The sequence below is a fragment of the Centropristis striata genome, chromosome 17 (genome assembly GCF_030273125.1).
Source record: "Centropristis striata isolate RG_2023a ecotype Rhode Island chromosome 17, C.striata_1.0, whole genome shotgun sequence".
Lineage (NCBI taxonomy): Eukaryota > Metazoa > Chordata > Actinopteri > Perciformes > Serranidae > Centropristis > Centropristis striata.
In genome coordinates this window covers 25065496-25082868 of record NC_081533.1, presented here as the reverse complement: position 1 = coordinate 25082868, position 17373 = coordinate 25065496, and the positions used below count along the sequence as shown (strand labels likewise).

The window sequence follows — 17373 nt, the reverse complement described above, 5'->3', positions numbered from 1 at the left end:
TTACAGTGTGGGAAGAGAGGAGAGCTGACTGAGAGATGGGAAAGGCTTCAGGATGACGAGGATGGAGCGAGGGGAAAGGAGAACAGAGAGGTAGAGGACAGAGCTAGGACAAGGACAGCAGATAAGGGACACATCAAGACAGGGTTATATATTCTGAATAAAACGGGGTGACGAAAAGCAAGGGAGGAGGAAAGTAGTGGAGAGGAGAGGAAACCACAAGAGAGCCTGACACACAAATGGCCGGACAGGGAGCAAGACAGACTGACAGGCGAGTAAAAGCTGTACAAGTGAGACAGAGGAGAAAGATGAGCATGGCGGCGGTTGTTGCTCCCAGCGGAGACGTTATGTTCGCTATGAGTCTGGGCCTGTCAGGCCATCCTTCTCCTCCTCTCTCCCTCCCTCCCTCCCTCCCTCCCAGCATCCATTGCTGCTCCTCTCTCTTTCCATTTTGCTCGTCTCAAGACCACAATCAGCCCTGTTTGTTATTACTAGTGGTAACGTTCAGCATGTCCTGTCAATCAAACCGGCCTACCAGCCCCTTATTCTTAAGGGGTTTCAGAGGCCCTGGCTGTGAATACAGATTCACATATGTGCGTTGTATGCAGTGGCGGTTCTACACAGGGGCCTCCAGGGGCCACTGCCCCTGTGAAGAAGCCCTTGGCCCCCTGCTGTGGCCCCTGTGTCAAATTAATAATAAAATTATACATTTATAACGATGATCGACGCAACAATTCTTACCTATTTTTTGTTCAAACAATATCTCATTGTACACAAAATGAACCCAGAATGTGTACATTGTATAATAGTTTCATTGTGCAATCAAAAGCTAAATATAAAGATCATTCTCACTGTACTGCACTTTAAAATAAAAAAAAGTAATTGTGCACAAAAATGAGAAATGTCACTGTTGTACAACAATAACTATTAATGTTGGTTAGTCTCATTGCTTCAATCAATGTATTTCTTCCAAATATGAGACTTTTAGCTAAAATAAAGGTTTTGAATGCTTAAATATAATTTTTGACGTTTTTTTATGTGCCCCTATGATTAAACACTGGACCCTCCTCGGCCCCCACAGTAAAATTGGTCTAGAACCGCCACTGGTTGTGTGGATACACACAAGGAAGCTTTACATTGCATGTAAAAGAAGGTGAAAAACATGTCATCAATTTCCATTTAACATCCTGCATATTTTAACCCCTTCATTTTCTGACCACCTGCTAGAGAGCCGACTGACTTTTTTTTCTGATGTGAGCCACAGAAGTTGTGTAAAAAGCGTAAGTAGCATAAAAAATGTAGTTCATGTAAAAAGTAATTTTCTTTTGTTCTTACAAGGGACACAAACAAAAAGTTTGCTGCTTGTTCATCCCATCCACCTGTCCTCCCTGGCGCCCCGAGTGCTATATCCACCATCTAAACTCTGCATCTCCATCCATCATTACTACTACGTCTGCAAGAGGGTTTGGGAGACAGTCTAAAACGTAAATATGAGTCATATTTTGCTGCCTGCACAAACACCTTATATTGAAGTTTTTGAGGGGAGACCAATCTCAAACATCCTGAGTCACAATAACCCCGCCCCCAGACCCTGACGTAAGTGGTTCGTGGTTCAAGACCAGCAAAGACTTGGTGCCGATCTGGAACCAGTTTTCCTGGCCAAGAGCCTGTTCTTTGGCGAGGAACTGGTTCAAGATTAGAGCCTTCTCCACTGCTGCCCCAACCCTCTGGAACTCCCTCCCTACTCACATCCGCAATTCCGACTCCCTCCACGCCTTCAAAAACCAACTCAAAACCCACCTTTTCAAAATAGCTTACAATACCTAAACTCATAATCTCTCATCTCTGTCTAGTTGTTTTCTTCTGTATTTTGTGTTTGTGTGTGTCTAATTTCCTGTCATGTAAAGCGACTTTGAGTACCTTTAAAAGCACTATAAAAATGTAATGTATTATTATTATTAAGATTAGGCCCGGCTCCAAACCGGCCCTGGAACTGGTTTGGTCGGAAAGGGGTGAAAGACAATCATGAAACTTTACAACCACAAACCAGAGACCTAAATCCTTATATACCTTCACTATTTAAATAGATGAAATTATTTATCAATTGATTAATCAACTTATTTTTATTATGTATATTGTATGCCACTTCTACTAACTACTGTTGACCTGCTATCACCCCCTAAAAATCCTCTGTTCCCCACCCCTACCCCTCTAAAAAAGGGCAAAATGCTCGGAGGTTAATGTAAATGCAGAAAAACTGATGCTTTGCAGTGACTCATTCCTCTGCTCTTTGTCTCGCCTCTATTATCATCTCGTTTTATCCTCCCAAAACAAAAGGCTCATGTAAGGACAAAAGGACATTCGCGCCATCATTTAGCTCTCACTCCCTTTTTATTTACCAACTCACAAATCCACACTAGATTAAGGTGCAAAAAGTGTGTTATTTTTCTTTACACTAGATTACTTTGTTGTTTTCTTTCTCCATCTCTTCAGAGTGCCAAAAGCGATCCTTAAATATCTCTCAAGGCTAAACAGGGATGTTTGGCTGCCGGGCTTCTTCGCTAAGGAAGGTGAATAAAGACTCAAGAGAGAAAAAAAAGTTCATCTTCCTTCAGCGAAGTAATTCCTGTTTATTTTTCTTCTTGTCCTGGCAGGAGCTGCTTTCCCTGCCGCTGTGTTAAGTGTGTCAGGAGGTTTCAGTGTGTTGTCTGGTTGAACGTAGCCAAAGTGGGGAGTTGGGGATTTACCGTGCTTGCATGTGATCAATAATTCATGCTGTGTGTTTGCAGGGGAAACACCACTGTGCACACTAAAGCAATCAGACTCTTTGCACGTACAGTAGTATTTTATTGTGCACTAAAGTCTAACTGTAATTTGAAACCTCTTCATTTTTTGTGCAAGGAAATGTACGTTAAATGATAGCATTTTGCAGCATTTTGAGTATGAAACACTTTTTGCCTGTCAGCTTTAACGCTTTGGATGGGATGTTTCCATTAGCAGGAGTTGATTGACTTCTCTTTAACTTCTGCATGTGATGTTATAGTGTACAAATGGTGAAATTAGACCTTTTCCTACACATATCATTGTTTTTATTTAACCCTTGTGTACTCCTAAAAAAAGTATAACACCCATCCTCCTCAGGGGTCAAAAAGGACCCCATGACGGGGCGTCCTGGTGGCTCACACTGGTAGAACGTTACCATTAAGGCCGAGTCCTTGCTGCTGTGGAGCCGGGTCCGAATCCGGCCTGTGCTCGCTTTGCCGCATGTCCTCCTCTCTGTCACCCCCTTTCTATCTGTCACTTTCAATAAAAGCATGAAAAATACCAAAAAATAATCTTAAAAAAAAAAAAAAAAAAAAAAGGACCCCATGACATTAGACGGATTTTAGGACATGTAAAAAAAATTATTAGCAACTTTTTTTCCCACCACCCAAGGCAACTCATGACCAAAACATTGATACATAATTTTCTTTTTTTTTTCATTATTATTGGTTAATTTGAGTCAAATATACAGAATTAGGCCTGATTTCAAGGGAAAAAAGTAATAAAACCTGTATTTAAAAAAAAATTAGTTATACTGAAATGCTAATTTCTTGATGGGAATGCACCTACTATACCATCATTTTTGTAACTTAAGTTACGTTGTTTACACAAGTTACATGAATCACATTTTTTAACCTAATTTACGTTTTTTTTTCTTACATTTTTGTTCTATTTTTAGAACGTGCTGTTGTTCCGCGAGCCGCAATATGTACCTACGTGCCGTAATTTGTGGTACTGACACACAATCCATTCTGCCGTTTATGTTGGATAACTTGTTGCATTTAAAGGCACCGTTTCTGAATATGGGCATTTTTTTATATAGCACCTAGACATGCTTCATAATTAAAAAAAGACATGGATATCTCTACTTTTTTTTTGCAGTATGAGAGCTTTTATCCCTTACATCATTCAACATTTGGTACGCCCCACATGCTGTTATGTTATGTGTAATCTAGCCCAGCCTACTAACAGTAGCAGTGATTCCCACTAGGCCTGAAAACAACATTTTCACTAATGGACCCTGGTTCAGAACCTTGCTGTGTCATTGCCCAATAAAAAAATATATATAGAGAAGATCTGAGACTGCTGTTCTGTTGCCCCCCCTGACCGTTGACCTCCCTGTGGAGGAGACAAGGAGCAGAGGATGTCTCTATGGACATGAGTGACCTAGGCCAAACATTGCTTAAGGGACCTCAATCAATTATTTTCTTTCTTGATGCCAAGTCCGCTAAGAAATCTATCATACTGAATAATATATCATACAGTGTTGAATAACAAAAGTGGAATACATGATCAAGCATATTTGATTAAAAGAAAAAAACCTGTACATGCTGTGTTTCAAGCTGTTTAATTGGCTTTTAAGATAAACTGAAGCCACTGCAAATATGAAATATTGATAAAAGGTGACATCATTAAATTAGATTAGGTGTGGAGATGAAATTACAGTGATCCCTGTGGGGAAAATAAGCCTTGGCAACAGAGGAATATAAATGGCAAAAGAACAGAAACTACTGAAGATAATACAAAAAGAAAACAACAACAAAGAGCTTTGAATGAGAATGATGCAACTGATAAATAAAGATAAATGATGGTGCTAAAGAAGGGCGAGCTGGAAAACTACTTTCCTCTTCTCTGAGCCATTACTGGCAAATGTACAGCTGGGAGAGGGTACTTCATTTTCAGATCCTTTAAATAAGTGTTGTAATTATCTGCTTGTGCGTGTGTGTGTGGTTGCAGAAGGGAACACGTCTGCCACAGAAGCCCATGAAAGATTAATGCTGAGTAGCCACTGGAACAGTGCGGCAGGCGAGGTGAGCCTTTGTTATTGCTACAAACAGGGAAAAAACAAGGAACACCTCCACCAGGGTTACATGTTTTTTTCTTAGGTTGCTGGAGAAAAATCCCTGATTTCAGCCCGAGAAACCATGAGGTTGTAACTGCCACACTTGTCTCCTCCTATTATGTCTTTAATAAACATAATCAGTAAAAACACTCCAAATGAGTATTTTTCAAAACCATTCAGTTATATGGAAGCCCTGAGAGCAGCTAATTAATTAATAAACATTTTATAGTTATGTGTACACGCTCACAATGTCCCACATTAGAAAAAAATATATAATCCTCGCAGTAACTAGGATTTCCCTCAAACCATATTTGGCAATAAAATCAGTATTATATCAATATTTGTAGACATGGTTGTAATTGTGTAGCTGTAGATATGCCATTTCTTATTTAAAGGTTATTTACACACACACACACACACACAGACACAGACACACACACACACACACACACACACACACACGCACACGCACGCACACACACACACACACACCATCATTAAAGTCCAGTGCTAACTTTATTTATCTGCTGTTTGGTGATGGCAGGCACCATACAGTGAATATATTTGGAGATTATTTGCAGATAGTACTCCAAACAAAGCTGATGAGAGTGGTGAGAGGATGATAAAATACCATTAAGGGTGCCCTTTCAGTAGAGAAAAGGTTATGAAGTGCCCTCTTGGGCACCCTTTTTCCATTGGAGTGCCCCCCAGGCTGCCATTAAATGGAGAAAATGTTATAAAGTGCCTTCTAGGATGGCCTTGTACAAAACAAAACATGAAAAAGTGCCCCCCAGGGTATTTGTCAGTGGAGAAAACATGATAAGTGCCCTCTAGGGGGGGCTTAAAAAAATCAAGAGGACGTGATGCAGTGCCAAATAGGCTGATACATGCTGGTGCCCCACCACATGCAGCTGATGCCCCTTCTATTTTTTCTGCCCCTGCCCCTCAGACAGCCTGAGTCCATTGTTATACTAGCTTTAAAGCAAAAATATATTTTCACTTCAGTCAGTTTGGCCGACCCCATTTTTGTCAAATTTTTGCTTAACTTTTTTTCACTCCTCTGTGCCCTGCAACAGAGACCATGAATCGCCCACAAACTAACAGCCATAATCTCAAACATCTCCATCATCATTAATCTTTAAAGAAAGCACACATAAGAAATTAAACAACAACAGTTTCCCCACAGTGCAGTTTCCACTACAGAAAGCAAAAGGAAATGTGTGTCACCTAAAATGACACCAAAATATTTTCTAAAATTTCTTGATGTTCCTATTAAAATTTAACACTGAGGTTATTTCTTGGACGGCTTGCTAAAATTCCTCTCAGCCTTCAGGGGATGACGCATGGGCCTTGTTCCTGCACATGCTAACGGTTACATAACAGGGTGTCAAGGCTCTGTGCTGCCTCTCTCCAGACCCTGAGGCCAACAAGCACAAAACATGCCTTCCTCCTCTATTTCTGTTCTCCATCTTCTTCTCTATCTGGTGTTCACATTTGCACAGAACAATAGCAGAGCAGGTAGTTTAAGGTTTGAGGGGGGAAAATTCCTCTTCCTATCCTTTGTCCTCCCTCCTTACTCATCTCAGAGGGATTTTCTAACATTTTCTCCTTCCCCTCTCTCTCTCTCTCTCTTTCCCCGTGGTTATTTCCCTTAGTAAAAATGGGTCACCTTTCTTCTGTCAGGAGAATGCCTGGGTAAGTATAACCTCTATTTTGTCTGTGTGTGTGTGTGTGTGTGTGTGTGTGTGCGCGCGCGCAAGGTTTGTACTGTCTAGGGGGGTTCCGAGCCCTGGAAAAGTCATGTGCAAGGACCATTTTCTGGGGCTCATTAGGGGAAAAGTTTTGTTTTTTGGGTTGGAGTGACAATAGGGGTAGAGGTAGGTTGTAATATGGATTGGGGCTATTTCTGACATTTCAGCAAGTTCAAACTACACCACGAAAGACAATTGGTGAATTGAACAAGAAAAATCTGTTTTGTTTTAATAACTTTGTCTGTATAAAAGCCACCTTGGTATAAGCAGCCTTCCCGAAAGCATTCATTTCAAATGCTCCTCTTTGATAACAGATGAAAGTAAACATATTAAGTAATCGACTATAAGTTAGAATTGTGCTTTATGTGTAAGAATGCAGAATACATGTCTGTAATTTCTGCAGATTAATATGTAGCAATCATTTGCTAGTTGGCTATGCCTATGCAGTTAGCAGGCTAATCCAGGGAGCTAATTTCAAAATTTTCCATTTGACATTTAAGCATTTAAACATTTTCTAGAACCCCAAAATACTAGTTTGAACCTGAAAATGAGCATAATTTCCCCCCTTTAAGTTGTAATGTGGAAACAACATAGATGCGACAAAGAAATGTTGTATTTTATATTTTGTGTTTTCGGAATATTCCGGCAATGTAGAGCAACAGAAATGGATCAGGTGAGACATGAAATGTGAACCAAAATTTTCACCGACTTTGCAAGTTGCTGTTTCAACATTAGAGGGCGTTTACATTAATTTTCCCAGTCGGCAACACATTTTAACAATTGGTAAATTGGCTCCATTGGTGAAGGCATTGGTCCAACACACCCAATAGTCTGAAGAAGTAATCTTTTGCTAACCCTAACAGTAGTTTTTGTGGTCAAAACTAACCATTCCTCACCTACATTTGTCACACACTGACAGTCACTGGACTTCAGTGTTTATTTCTTACTATTGGGCTGTTGCAATCATATATCTATGTGTCAGACCAATGGGATGTTGGAACAATGAGCCATCCCCCTAGCTTTTTCCATAATCAGAGACTGGTGGCAGTGTTGCCAACTTATCGACTTTGTCGCTAGATTTAGCGACTTTTCAGACCTCCCTAGCGACTATTTTTCAAAAAAGCGACTAGCGACAAATCTAGCGACTTTTTCTGGTGTTACTGGAGACATTTGGAGACTCGTTCTTACTCTTAACGAGTCGCAGGACTGCCGGCCCTCGTCACAGAGCACTCACAAGCGGTCAAGCAGTCAGACCCGGAGATGTTAACCCCTCAGCGTCCAGTCTGCAAATCGCGCATGCGCAAAGTCGCCGCTGCCTAGATTACAGTCTCTCATTCTGTCATTTTGCCGGTCCCAAGGCCGGATAAAGGAGGAGGGTTGAGATTGTGACAGAAGACAGTGCACTTGCAGTTATAAACATATTTAGGGTTTTTCTACTCACTTGCCTTTCCCACAACGTTATTCCTCTCTCCCACAGCGTCCATTACAAGTACATGCACATGGAAAATTATGCAAATTAGGCGATGATGTCATTAAGCGACTTTTAGGACAGCCAATAGCTACCTTCCTTACTGAGAAGTTGGCAACAGTGACGAACAAACAGCGGACTTTCAGTTTAGCCAGGAGAACGGGGTTCGTGTCCCATGTGAAAACATTTTTACAGAACTTCCATGGCTCACTTCACTGCCGGCATTTAGGTACATTTATTTACTGTTTAAATTGTCTTTTACGAAGCCTCACCAGGGTGTTTTTGCCCTAAACCTAGGTCAGTTTGCAGACCTTTTTATAACCGTAAACCGTATATGTATGTATCATGATGTGTGTGCTATTCTTGGAACACTTCGTGGTACAGTGAGCCTCGAAACGCTCAAATGTGTAATCATATAATCAGACATTTAGACAAATGCACCTTAAAACAAAACCTCCTTCACAAAAGTAATAATGATTAGATTTTAGATTATCATTACTGCTTTAGCTACTTTCCCCAATACACTGTGTGTCGTTTTGCCAGCGTGTCCCATAGTCAGACTGAGCCCAAGTATGGGACCTTGACTAAAAAATAGAGAAAGTTCCCTTTAATTAGAAACATAGCTTTTATATTCATGAAGCAACAAAACTTACATAAAACTAAAGAGCCAAGAGCCAGACTGGCCAACTACTTAAAGTCATGTTATGTGATTTCTGGACCAAGAAGGGCTTTGTGTTACGTCTCACTGCAAGTTGTGGTTGGCGAAGTCAGAAGCTTCCGGAATTAAGGACATTAAGTAATGTGCATGTTTCCACTGAATGATGTTCATATACTGTATATGCAGCAACAGTCTTTGTGTGTGTCAGTGTTTGTGTCATCTATCATCGCTCCACCTGATAGGAACCCTGTATCTCCTCTCCTCATCTCTGACAGTTACATGCAGGCAGTGTTCGATGGACTTTGAAGTGAGCACACCGATGCACTTCAAACAAGATCTCACACACTTTGCCTGTGTGCCAAGAGGAAAAAGGCTGAAAAAAGAGCTTTTCTCTGCATCCTGATAGAGTGCACTCTGATCCACCCTCTGCCTCGTCGCCTATTCTTCCATCTACCTCTCAAATCTGCGCCTCAGCTGAGTCGCTTCTCTCTGCACATCAATGTGAGACAACTCTCTGGAAGCACCGTATGAGCTGTTTCACAATTTGTTGAATACAAGTGCTGCTGTGACCGAGAGACAGGAACTGTTTCATGCACAGCTTCAGATGTCACCACCTTAACTTGTCACTGTGTGAGTAAAAAGGAACCAGATTGGGCTGAAAACACTCTGCCTCAGCATTGTGTTATGTGATGCTGTGTGGACTTCTTATTGGGTGAATAAACTGCATATATTATACCATAATAACAGGATATATACCTCAATGAAATTGACATGGTACATGGTAATTAAAACATTAAGAATAAAGAGCAAACAAAATGATGTATTTTTGAAGGTCAAGCCGAAAGTAGCATCACCATGTGGTATATTCAGAATTAGTCTTTGGGATTTCTTCATTGGATTTTGGATCATAGCAGAAAATAAGCTCTGTGGCAAAACACGTTTCTGATGCTTACACATTTTGTTCAGCAGGCAAATCTTCACAAATGAACACCACTTTTCTTTTGTTTGAAACATTAATGCAGCCAACAGAAGTAAAAAGCTAGCATTAAGCTATAGCTAACTACACCACATGACTTCTACCTCACTACCGTTAGCTTCAGACGGTTGCCGAAAAGCTAACCAGCCGTTTTGATGAGCTAGCGAATCCGTAGCCTAATAAATTGTTTATTAACAGAATTTTCAATCTACAAGAGTTTGCAAGAGCACTGAAACACACGACTAGAGGCTGTGAAGCGGACTAGTGAGAGTTCCCGTCCGTGTCTGGCGTGATGACATTTAATCTCCCCGACAACAGCTATTGTCTCATTTAGCCACTTGTTAGCAACCGCTTTTTTAAAAACGTATGACAATAACACACACATTTTAGTTTTAAAACACTATGACCTTTGGAAAGGAAGATGGTGAGATGGTGTTGTCGTTTTTGATGGGAGCCTCTTCTGTATTACTTCCATTTCAACAAACACCACAACAATATTTAATGCACACAGAGCCAGTGAGCAAGTTTTATAACCAGGGTTGGTGTCGTCGTTTACATTTTTAAAGGCTTACTGTGACTGTACTGTATTGTATGTGTCGACCGTACCGAAGTGTAGAGGTAGCCCTCGCTGTTCATGGCAACGTAGAGCCCTGTCTTGGTGCTCTGGATGGCCACTATCCTGAGCCCCACAGGAATCAAGTTGAACTGCACTGTAAAAAAAAAAAAAAAAAGAGAAGAAAAAACAGAGGGAGAAGTGATGTTAGAACAATCATTCTCTCTCTTAAACTCTCACAGTGCTTCCTCGTGGCATAAAAAGACAATTGCTTTCCAGCTGTCTGCTATTTCATCCTCCCTGTTGTACAGTATATCTGTCAGAGGCGGGAATGGGAAGTGTGTGAAAAAGAGAGGGAAGGATTAGGAGAGGGAGAGGGAGATTTAGGAGGAGTAAAGTCTGGTAGCTGCTACACCGGAGGTCAGACAAAACTGGGAGTGACTGTACGGAGAATTCCCCCGCTGGAGAGAGAGAGAGGTAGAGAGAGCATAGCTCAGCAGAGGGTTTTAAGAATACAGTACATTAGAGAGTGACATCGCCTGAGCCTGCTTAGAATTCATTTCCTCTGTCCCGACACAGTAAACAGCACTTTGTAATGCAGTTTGCTGAATACCCTTCCTGTGGAACCTTGGATTTCTTATGTGCATAGCTCTCCATATAAACTAACTTCAACAAGACACACACACACACACACACACACACACACACACACACGCCTGTCAGAAGTGGGCTTGTCTGCATGTAATTTGTTTGTAAGGTGCTTTTCTGTCCATGCACTCAAGTACAAAAACATTCCTGTACTAGCCTCTTTGTGTGTGTGTGTGTGTGTGTGTGTGTGTGTGTGTGTTTATCCCTCTCAGACCTCTCGACTGTGTGCCATCTTAAAGTGCCTTATAAGATGTGACATGGTGAGTTGAGTGTTACTGACAAAACAGCCTCTGGCTGCCAGCTGCTCTGTGGTCACATTGTCATGATGACCAAATGCTACCATGACGATTAAAGTCCCTGAAGTGTTTGGGTTGGATGTGGGATGAGAGAGACAACCAAAACAGACGTGCTTCAGAACACATAGCAGCTATAATTACATTATTTAACACAGATTGTTTGAATTAGCAAATAACTCTGTTTGTATAAAAACTACAAGCTTTTCAGCTCACTTTCCCCAAAAGTGAGTGTTGGATGTTTTCTGAAGCTTTGAAGGTAAAACAATTAAACATACAACCTTTTTGAGCATATATACCTCTGACTGCATCCGTGGTCATATAGACCGCAGTTTTCATTTCATAAATGATTACCATATAAGGTTATTTTTGTCATTTTGTGGGTCAGTGCACCCTGGCTGCACACTGTACAGCGCTATGAGAATGTGCAAAGGAGAATTATTTATTACAACAAGGCTATGATATTCTACTCATTATTCCAAGTGCTGCACTATATAATATAATATAATATAATATATCAGAGGAGAGTGTGATAGGATGATTACCCAGTTCATTTGAGATCAGAGCCGTCACACTGACATAAACAAAGTCTCTGATTGGTCGGGAGACTCAACCGAAGAAGGTTAGAGGAAAACTAACAACAACAATAGATAGAAGACATTCAGGCTCACATATGCAGTATTTTACAGATATTTTGTGTTTTGTATGATATATGACATGTTTGTATGACATAAGACATATATGTTTTGTGATTGAAGCAAGTAATACACCAAAAGTCTATGTATTTTGACTTGCATAACAAACATATTTATCAGTTTTTCTTAAACCCAGTGTTTTCCCTATAGCTTTATGGAACACAAATTTGGTGTGGTCTTTGGGGGTCCTCCTCCAAGAAAACTTTTGGAATAAAAGATATGCTATTTCACATAATTTTGGACCATTTTTATTACCACGTATATGTTCAAATATAAGGAAAAGCTCGAGCAGATAAGAATCAATCAATCAATCAATCAAAACTTTATTGCAGACTCCAACGTCCAAATAGACATACAATCACATACAGTACATAAAAACAAACATACAAAAGGCGTTATATCACCAAAAAAAAAAAAAGTGCTTATGCAAATTCAATAAAAAGGCATATAATAAATAATAACAGTAATAAGTGGCATATAAAAAAAAACAGTGCTTATACACTTCCTATAAAAGACACAAATACCAGTGTTTCCACATATAGGACTGGTATCTCCCAGAACTACACCTTGGATTGGTCAACTGTATAATAAGCTTATTCTGGGACCCCTGCAGTCTACATATAAACTTCTACATCAGTTTTCTCAGTGTGGCCTGGAAGGTGTTTTGCCCTAAATCACAAAAAGCTTGCTGGCACTACTACCCCTGGGCTTCTTGAGCAGGATTCTGAGACAGTCATTATACGCAACCTGGAGTTAGCGCAAGCTCTCTTTCTTATAGCTCACTCAGAGTGGGGCCGTGTACATAGGGGTGCAGTAAGCTCTGAACAAGTTCACCTTCACTTCATCAGAGCAGTAGTGAAATTTTCTCACTAACATATTGGCTTGGACATATAGCATTCTGTCTAAGCATGTCAGCATCATCCTCCATCTTATCATTGATGATGTGGCCTAGATATTTTGCATTGGTACACACAGACAGGGTTTGACCAGACACATAGAAACCTGGGAAATTAAAATGTTGATCCTCCTTGGTCCTACATATCATTATCATGCTCTTTCTGCCATTGTAATTAGTCTGAACATATGTTGAGAAGCTGTTGGAACCCTGCACGACTGGGAGATATAATGGCCAAATCATCAGCATACATAAAGTGATTGATTAAGGTGCTACCCATTATGTACCCTGTTCTACAATCTCGCAACTGCCTTGACAGGTCGTCCATGTACAGACTGAATAGGCTTGGGGATAGAAGCCCACCCAGCCGTACCCCATTGCCAACTGTGAAAGGAGAGGATAAGATACTCCCCCATTTTACCTGCATAGCCTGCCTGTCGTACCAATAAGCCAGGATATGTATGATGCTACCTGGAACGCCCCTATGCTTCAGCTTGGAGAAGAGCTTGTGATGGTTGACTCTGTCAAATGCCTTGGAGGCATCAATAAAGCCCACCAACATTGTTGAGCCCTGCCCTCTTTACTTTTCTACTGCTTATTTTAATGCATAAATACACAAATCAGTACTGTGCTTGCTCTTAAAGCCGAATTGGTTGTCTGTGGTGCAAATCAGATCCCCAACTCTGTCAATTATCACGATTTCTAGCACCTTAGACAGTATGCTGGCTAGGGTGATAATTGTCCAAACTCCCTACAAACAACACCTAAAAACCTAGCATCACAACTTGCAAAAGGAAGTTAATTTGGGAACAACTGCAACCATTACATCTGGGAAAAGTCATTTAGTTTTGATACTATTCATTTTACAGTTCTTACATTCATTTGGCTAAGGTAGTGCCAAAAATGACTTGCAACAAAGCCACATAATGGAAGGGACAACCCTGCCTGAACCTAACCTAGTAGTTTTGTTGCCTTATCGCCCACCCCTACTTCCAGTACTTTTTAAAGTCAGGAGCATACAGCTGACTTGGCTTCAGCTTTTTTTCAAACTGTGGCTGGAAAAACAAAAAACAGCATTGTTGTAATTCAGTTTGCAGCACATGTGAGTTGTTTTTTTTTATTTGACAAATCACAGGAATGCTTTCCAAAGTGACAGCATGGCTGTCAAAATGACAGATCTCTTTCACAGAAGAAAAATGAAGTCTCCGGAGTATGTTTTAGATTCATGGAGCCATTAGCTGCCATTAAACAAATCAATTTCAAATCAAAACTTCTGCCAACATAATGGATGGAAGTTAAGAAGTTATCAGATGGAGATAGAAAGTCAATGCTGGCCATGATGGGAAATTAAACAGAACTCAACTAAAACCTTGTCAGAACTATTGAGTTTTAGAGTAAATTATTTAAGCTTCAAGAAAGTTTTGTTTTTTATTTTTTTAATGCAGCCAAAGAGAACAAAGAACTCCACTTGTACTTTTTTCAATCAACATGTATTCTGCTTGAGGAAAAATTTACAAGCTTTGATTCTATTTTGGCAATGTGTGGGCTGAAAGTTGATAATTTCACTGTGTACCACCAGTGAGAATGCAGTCAAATTGTACTACACTCCAATATTAATGATATATAACATGCATAAAGTGATATATGTCCAGTTGGAAGGTGCAGATGTAGGTAATGAAAACTGCACATGCTTCTCTCTCCCTCTCTCTATCTTCAGGGCCCTGCTTCTATTTGCTCGATCGATCCCTGCATCTCAAACAGTCGCTTTCGCAAATGAACAAGGTGTCACCAAAGACCACGGCCGGGATGACAAATAGAGCAGGGCAGGCACACATCGCCTCCCTCCTGCTCCCCCTCCTCTTCCCCTTCTGTCTTGTTTCCCACTCTCTTACATACACCAGCAGTCTCACTGTGGTGGAGTTGACCCTGAATAACCTGCTGCACAACAAGACGCACGCACAGGGTTCTTGTTTCAATGCAACCCTGATTCCAAAAATAAGTCAACAGAATGCAGTAATAAGCTTATTCTTTTTTGCCATGATTAAAGTCGAACCTGGTCTCACAGGAATCCGTGAAATAGCCACGGATTTGCTTAACTCAAAATCCATGGAATATCCACGGAATCACTCGAATTTCCGTGAAACTGACATGGATTTCGCTACAATGCAAGTTAATATCCCGTGGCTATTCCAACATACAAAGTGATTATGTACATTCACTGAGTGAATATTTTTATCTTTTATTTTTTCCATGGATATTTTTTCCTATTGGTTTGTTCCAAGTCACGTGACTTTCAAGGTCCCGGCGGTCAGAACAAAAAACATGGCGGACAGTTCTTTCATTTTTATTGAAAAAATCAATATTTTGACTTTGTTTATGCATAAAAATGGATTTTAATCACATTTCTAGCGAGAAATATACGTTTTATTTGCTAAATATTCACTCAGTGAATGTACATAATCACTTTGTATGTTGTAATAGCCACGGGATATGACTGTCATTAACTTGCATTGTAGCGAAATCCGTGTCAGTTTCATGGAAATTTTAGTGATTCCGTGGCTATTCCACGGATTCTGAGTTAAGCGAACCCGTGGCTATTTCACAGATTCCTGTGAGACCATGTTGTTAAAGTTGTACAAAACAACATATTTAATGTTTTACCTTATCAAACAGACTGGTCTCCCCTCAAAAACGACAATATATCATATTCACATTTTAGACTGTCCTCCGCAGTCATCTTGTTGTAGTAGTAATGATCAATGGCGATACGGAGATTAACCCTTTATCGGGCGAAGAACCGTATTTGGTAACTTCAGCGGATATCCAAAATAAAAATATTTCTAGAAAAAAGTTGCAAATTTTAATAGATTAAAGTGGCAAATCTACAAGAAAAAAAGTTGCAGATTTAAGAGATTTAAAGTGGCAAATCTGTGTGAAAAAAGTCACAGATTTACAAGAAAAAAGTGGGGGAAAAAGCTTTTTTCTCGCAGATTCACCACTTTAAATCTCATAAATCATCTCGTAGATTTGCCAGTTTAATCTCGTAAATTTATTTATCAAAATATTCCCTGGGTCCATATATTTACACATTCTGGCAGTATTCTCTAGGGTTGAAATTTGGAATTTGCAAGTATTTCAATTAGTGCCCTATTAAGGGTTAAATGGGGGATGTCACACTCAGGCGGCATTTATTTAAATGGTGAAAATATTAGTTGTGGAAATAAGATGGTAGAAAATGACACGTTACATTTCTGGATGGGTCGAACAAATGGGTTAATTTTTTACATAACTTCCTTGGCTCACGGTTTGTGAATAACGATTTTTAACATAACTTCCGTTGTTTACGTCACGCTCATAACAACTTCCCGCATTTACGTACATATTTATTTACTGTCTTTTAAAACGCCTTCCCAGGAAGTTTTTTGCACTAAACCTAGGTCAGTGATTTTGTATCGTAAATTCACAGAAACTGCAGCCTTTTTTACAACCACAAACCGTACGTGTAGAACGGTCTGCTCTGTACCACAAGCTGCGAAAGGCTCGTACAAGTCATTTTGACAAAAGCGCAAATGAGTTGTTATGGGCGGTATTGACAATCTGTCAATTCAGTCATTTAGGTTGGAGATCTTGTTGTATCAAATGACTAAATATGTTCTTATTCTGAATTTGATCCCAGCAACACATTTAAGAACACTGTTTCTCAATGCACAGTTGGGACGAATTTGGGATTTTAGCACCTCCAATACATAACATCACGAAAAATGTCTGAGACTTTATAGAAATCTAAGAGACAAGGCTGAAAACCAGCACTGAATGTGTGTGACCTTCTATCCCTCCGTTGGCACTGCATTTAAAGCCACCATGATTGAAAAAGGTCAATACCAAATGGGTTCTGGAAAACCGCCGTCAGTAAGAAAAAGTTCATTGCTACATTTACAAATGCAAGTTAAGACTCTACCATGCAATCCAAAAGTCATGTATCAAAAACATCCAGAAACGCTGCCAACTTCCCTGGGCAAGAGCTGATCTGAGATGGACTGCTGCGAAAGTGAAAAGTATGCAGAGTTCTCAGCTTTCCAGTCATACAACTGCAATTTCAAGACGTATGCAGAAACAATTAAATACAACATGTAAAAATAACACATTTTCAATAACATGGCATGGTTTCTGTCCCAAACTGCATGGGTTTTGCATAAAGTGGGCAGGTTTTATATTGCCAATATATAGCCCAAGTTTTTTAAACATTATTTACACCCTTTCTCAACAAGATATTACAACTTGGTTGATCATAGAGGAATTGAAGATGTTAACTGTCAAATATGGGCAATAAAACAGTTCTGCTATGCTGTGTTGGGCTTTCCCTACTTATTTGAACAATGGGTTTAAGAGTAATCTAGGAGTTATCTTATTGTTTTGAGAACCTGTGCTACTGGAAAAGGCAAATTATATCAAGAGAAATTACTAAATTAGAAAGGTTACTTTATTTTTCTTTTAATTATGCATTTACTTGAGTAAAGATTTCCAGAACTCTATATACTGTGAGAATGTAAAGCT

General features: G+C 39.9%; 1 protein-coding gene across 1 annotated transcript in view; it reads right to left on the bottom strand.

The window, feature by feature from the left end:
• fgf11a (fibroblast growth factor 11a) overlaps positions 1-17373 on the bottom strand; it is a 114835-nt gene that overhangs the window by 23687 nt on the left and 73775 nt on the right. The window contains exon 3 of the mRNA XM_059355467.1: positions 10342-10445. Coding sequence (XP_059211450.1) covers positions 10342-10445 — 104 coding nt within the window. The remainder of the gene's footprint in view (positions 1-10341; positions 10446-17373) is intronic.